Source organism: Cariama cristata, unplaced genomic scaffold, assembly GCF_000690535.1.
Source record: "Cariama cristata isolate BGI_N322 unplaced genomic scaffold, ASM69053v1 scaffold20663, whole genome shotgun sequence".
Lineage (NCBI taxonomy): Eukaryota > Metazoa > Chordata > Aves > Cariamiformes > Cariamidae > Cariama > Cariama cristata.
The window spans coordinates 14,495-19,039 of NW_009608066.1; the positions used below are offsets into that span (position 1 = coordinate 14,495).

Sequence of the window (4,545 nt, forward strand, 5' to 3'; positions counted from 1 at the left end):
AAATGAGGGAAAGGCTGAGTATATTTCTAAGTTTGTGCAGATGTGTTTTTTTAGAAAATGTGAATCAAGTATAAAGTTTCCATAATTGGAAGGGTTTTTTTTAGATACCTGCTTAAACTAAAATACATTCTTTTAAAAATTTTTGATAGTATTTTAGCTTTTAATGAATTGAAAGATCTCCAGTTAGGTCTCGGGTGTATGATTTCCTTAAATGTTTTCTTGATAATGTGTTTCAAAATCTCTGTGCAGGCTTCGTGCTAGTGTGAAAGGAATTTCATCAGTGTTCACAGGGAAAGATGGATGCAACAAACAGAGAGAAAAAGAAATGAAAAGGTCATTTAGATCTGCTTCTCCAGTCCCTGCCATTCCTGCAAATTCTTTCCAGCTTGAATCTGACTTCAGGAAGTTGAAAGACTGCCCAGAAAATATGTACTTGTACCTGAAGGTATGAAAGTAGTGTTGATTGACAATGCTTGGATGGTTTCTTCAGCTGACATTGAAGAAACAGTGCAAACTGAGGTGGAAAGGGTAACTATGTTTAGAGTGTCGTAACAGTGTCCCTTTCTTTAATTGCCTCCATGTAATACTGAGTAGTTTGATCCATATTTAAGTATTTCTCCTCTTGTGCCTGACTTCACTTACCTCACTGTGAGTACAGTCTCTGCATAATCTGTCTCCTCTTTCAAACATGGGCCTTGATTCTGTAAAGACTTAAATACATTGGTAACCATGTTAAATTCTAATTTTTCCAATAGATGTTTCTAGAGTAATTAGACATAGCAACGTTCTTCTCTCTTTAAACTGAACAAATGCTTGAACACGTCAACCTACTTAATAGGCACTTCTGCTTATATATATTTCGCAAAAAAAAAAAAAGATGCTTAGAAACCTTTAGAAGTTAGCAATCATCATCACAAAAAACCCAAACAAAACAAAAACTAATGTTCAGTGTCAAATAGTGCAAGTGATTTTTCTTTTTTTTTGCTTTCATGCACTTCAGCATTGTCCAAGACATCCTAAAAACTCATTTCTAATTCTCATGACTCAACTGTATTTTTTTTTTTGCCTAAAACTAACACTTTTTTAATTCTTCCAAAGCAAATAGAGCCTTCACTTTATCCAAAACTGTTCCAGAAATCCTTAGATCCAGACTTGTTCAACCAGATCCTGAAAATTCTCCATGATTTCTACATTGAGTAAGTTTAATTCCTCCTTTGGTTTACGTTGCATATTGCTATTCTGTTTGGTTGGTTTGTGTGTTTTTTTTCTTCCTAACCCCACTCTTGGGCTTACAAAATTTTTTCCAGCATACAGCATTACGTGAGCATCATGCAATAATCTGAATGATTCAATTGTTGCTTCTTAAGAAATTAAACATATCTTGAAAAATCGGATAGGAAAAGAGGTAAAGAAATAAATAGCCTTTACTGCATGTTGTTGAATTCAGTTCTGCTAAATAACATTGGAAACTGAATAGTGGACTGTATGAAATAATTTTTGTTCATATTACTGTGTGTGTTCAGTTATCACATAATTGCACAATGTCAGCTTTCTATATTAACTTTCTAAAGCTGAGAAGTACAGAGGGTTTCATTTTTGTGCAATGCTTATTGTGATGTGTTCTGACTTTTAATTACCTACTATCAGTTTATGGTAGCTTGTAGTAAATGTGTATTGGAGACAAAAGTTCTGATAAGACAGAACTTGACAATTATTTTTGAAATTTCTATCCATGCTACTATTTGAGTCTTAAAGTTCATTTTGCCTGTCGGAGGCAGTGTGCCTCTTCTCTGAATTACTCTGAGAGCACACGCTCAGAATGTTTTTAGGGTGGTGTTTGGAGAAAGGCAAATGTAAATCAATATTTGCCTTTCCCTCAGTTTCTTTAAAAGTAAATAGCCGTCATGTGGGTGAAACATGACATCTCAAGAGATACAGTCCTACATTTGATCATATGACATAGAAAGGCTAGGAAGTTGAAATTGTTTGCAGTAAGGTAAAAGACATCTCTTCTGGAAGGGGACAGGACAAGTTATGAAAGAAAAATACTATTTGTTGATAGCATTTGTAACAAAGACAGTGCCTGTTTACTCTTGACCAGAAGAATGTAAAGTGAACACAATCTACGAATTTTCGGCGTGGATAAAAATGAATACAACTGTAATATGGTGCCTTTTCCTGAGCTTCCTATGACCACAGGTGCTGCTTCCCTTCACACACCCCAATATGTATAAAAATGGTGATGTTATGGCAAGGTGTAAGCATTAAATCACGTAACAGCTATGCTGTACATGAACAGCAGTCAGTTTGCATCAGTCTGGGTTTTTATATTTCTTCACTCTTGCTCTGTGTCAGAACGATACTTGTATAAACGTTCCTGGATGTTGACTTTTTGCTTCGTGTGTGGATGAATGAACAGGAAAGATGAGAAAGGCAGGGAATATGAGAGAGAGATGGAGAAGGGAAATTCTATTGGTCCTTTAATTTCTTGTTCCTGAAGTCTTTAATATTGCTTGCAGCTACTGAATCTTTCTAACCAACAGTAGTTATTTTTATATTTCTAATAATCTTCTTCAGGAAAGAGGAGCCATCGCTCATCCTTGAAATCCTCCAGAGGCTATCTGAATTAAAAAGATTTGATATGGCAGTAATGTTTATGTCAGGCTCAGAGAAAAGAAGTAAGTAATTTGGTAGTGTCTTTTTAAACTTCATTTATGATACTGTAGAATCTAGCAAGAAATACATAAAATTTGGTGCCTTTCTTGTTGTTTCTGCCATGTAGTAGTCAGTTAAGAGTAGTTAGTTGTCTAGCTTTTTGATTGTTTTAGAAGTTAATATGAATGTTACGTAACTTTTCTTAATCATTTGATTCCTTATTAATTGTTAAGACCTGTTTTTATCAATAATACCACTGCATTTTAGTCTGATAAAGTAAGCTTTGCTAACACTTCAATTTGTAGCTGATAATGTTCGAAATTTATGAATTTGCATGAAATCTTATATGTGAGGTACAAGGTATCCAAATTACACAGTTTCTGCAATTTACGACCATTTCTTGACAATTCTGACTCTACTGTTGGTGAAAAGAATGCAGATGTCTCTAAACTACTCAGCCTTCTTGTCTGTCTTATTCTTGAGGCATCACTTAAATTAGTTTGCAATTCAGGTTGACATTGGCTGGAGTTCATGGTTTATAAAAGTGGGTTTTGTCTCAAATATTTTCTTTATTTAGCACACCAGACAGACTATGTAACAGTGAGACACTTAAGAGCAAAACATTTCTCTGGGACCAAGTAATGTCAGATTTACCGAGTGATACGTCAATCTCCTTAAAATAAAATTACTTATTTGACTTACCGAAGTGCAAGTAAATTCCTCTTCTGAATTACATTCACACCTTTAACCTGATGTAAGCTTTATCTGACATCTGGCGTTAACTTTTATCTTCTGCATTTAATGGCATAGTGTCAAGATAGTAAATAAAATAAAAGCTCTCTGTATATGTTGTCAGGATTATATATACCTGTTTAAGGAAATGTTGTTAGGCAGCTCATAGGCATCAAAACAAAGTGAGAGCTTCCTTTTGCTACTTTTTTCATCGTCTCAGTAGTTCTAAAAATTTAGTCACATTTTAGCTATATAATCCAACCCTTACTCTCACAGAGGAAAGAATTGGACTAATTTACCTTACAAGTGTGAATTACAAAAATAACAGTTTATGTTGGTATTTTCTTTTACAGTTACACAGGTATTGTTCAATCATGTGAACCACATGGGATTGAAAGATACTTCTGTAGAAGAATTGGAGAAGAAATACGGCATTTTTTCTTAGTGAGATGGCCAACATGTAAATTTCTCTTTCTGCACTATCATGTGGAAATCAGCTGAAGAAACCTATAAAGACTGGAATTTTGTTGCTTTTGTACAAGTAATGAAACTCTTAAACTTGGTTTAGCCAAATGGCAAGTGCCTGAAGAGGTATTTATCTAGTTCTGCAGGTACATTTGTTTTCCAGCACCTGAAACTATACAGATCTACATTGTCTTCAGTGGCATCTGTTTACCTAAAAAACAGTTGGGCAGACTGGCATTCAGGATTTGGACTGTAGATAGAGAACTTTATTAAAAGGAAAAAAAAATATTTATAAACATGTCTTTGGTAAGAATCAAATGGTGTATATTACAAATGTGCATGTTTTTTTTTATTTTAGAAAATAAACTGAATGTTGAATTGAAGATACTAAATTTTTAAGGAAATTTTTTTTTTATTAAGATGCCTAAATCATCCTTCTCTAAGGATACACCACATCAGAACGCGTAATGTGTAAAACGAACCTGAGGTATGATGGCCAACAGATTCCAGAATTCTTTAAATTGAGTTTATCCAAAAGCTGAGTGTTAGCATTGGCAGCTGAGATGTTCCTGTGAACCTCAACTGTAATTGCAGAACAGAAGGAAGACAAATACTGTAGAATTAAAGTATAGGGAAAAACACTTTTGTCTTCTTTCAAGAGTACTTTTTAAATAATCTGATGAAACTTATCTT

General features: G+C 34.1%; 1 protein-coding gene across 2 annotated transcripts in view; it reads left to right on the top strand.

Moving 5' to 3' along the window:
* RPAP3 (RNA polymerase II associated protein 3) overlaps window positions 1-4,240 on the top strand; it is a 16,822-nt gene extending 12,582 nt beyond the window's left edge. The window contains exons 13-16 of one of the 2 annotated variants that reach the window (XM_009696999.1): window positions 250-445; window positions 1,099-1,196; window positions 2,578-2,678; window positions 3,741-4,240. In XM_009696999.1, the coding sequence (XP_009695301.1) occupies window positions 250-445; window positions 1,099-1,196; window positions 2,578-2,678; window positions 3,741-3,832 (487 nt within the window). In that variant the 3' untranslated portion in view covers window positions 3,833-4,240. The remainder of the gene's footprint in view (window positions 1-249; window positions 446-1,098; window positions 1,197-2,577; window positions 2,679-3,740) is intronic. The other variant, XM_009697000.1, reaches the window with a different exon arrangement.
* Window positions 4,241-4,545: the final 305 nt, after the last annotated feature.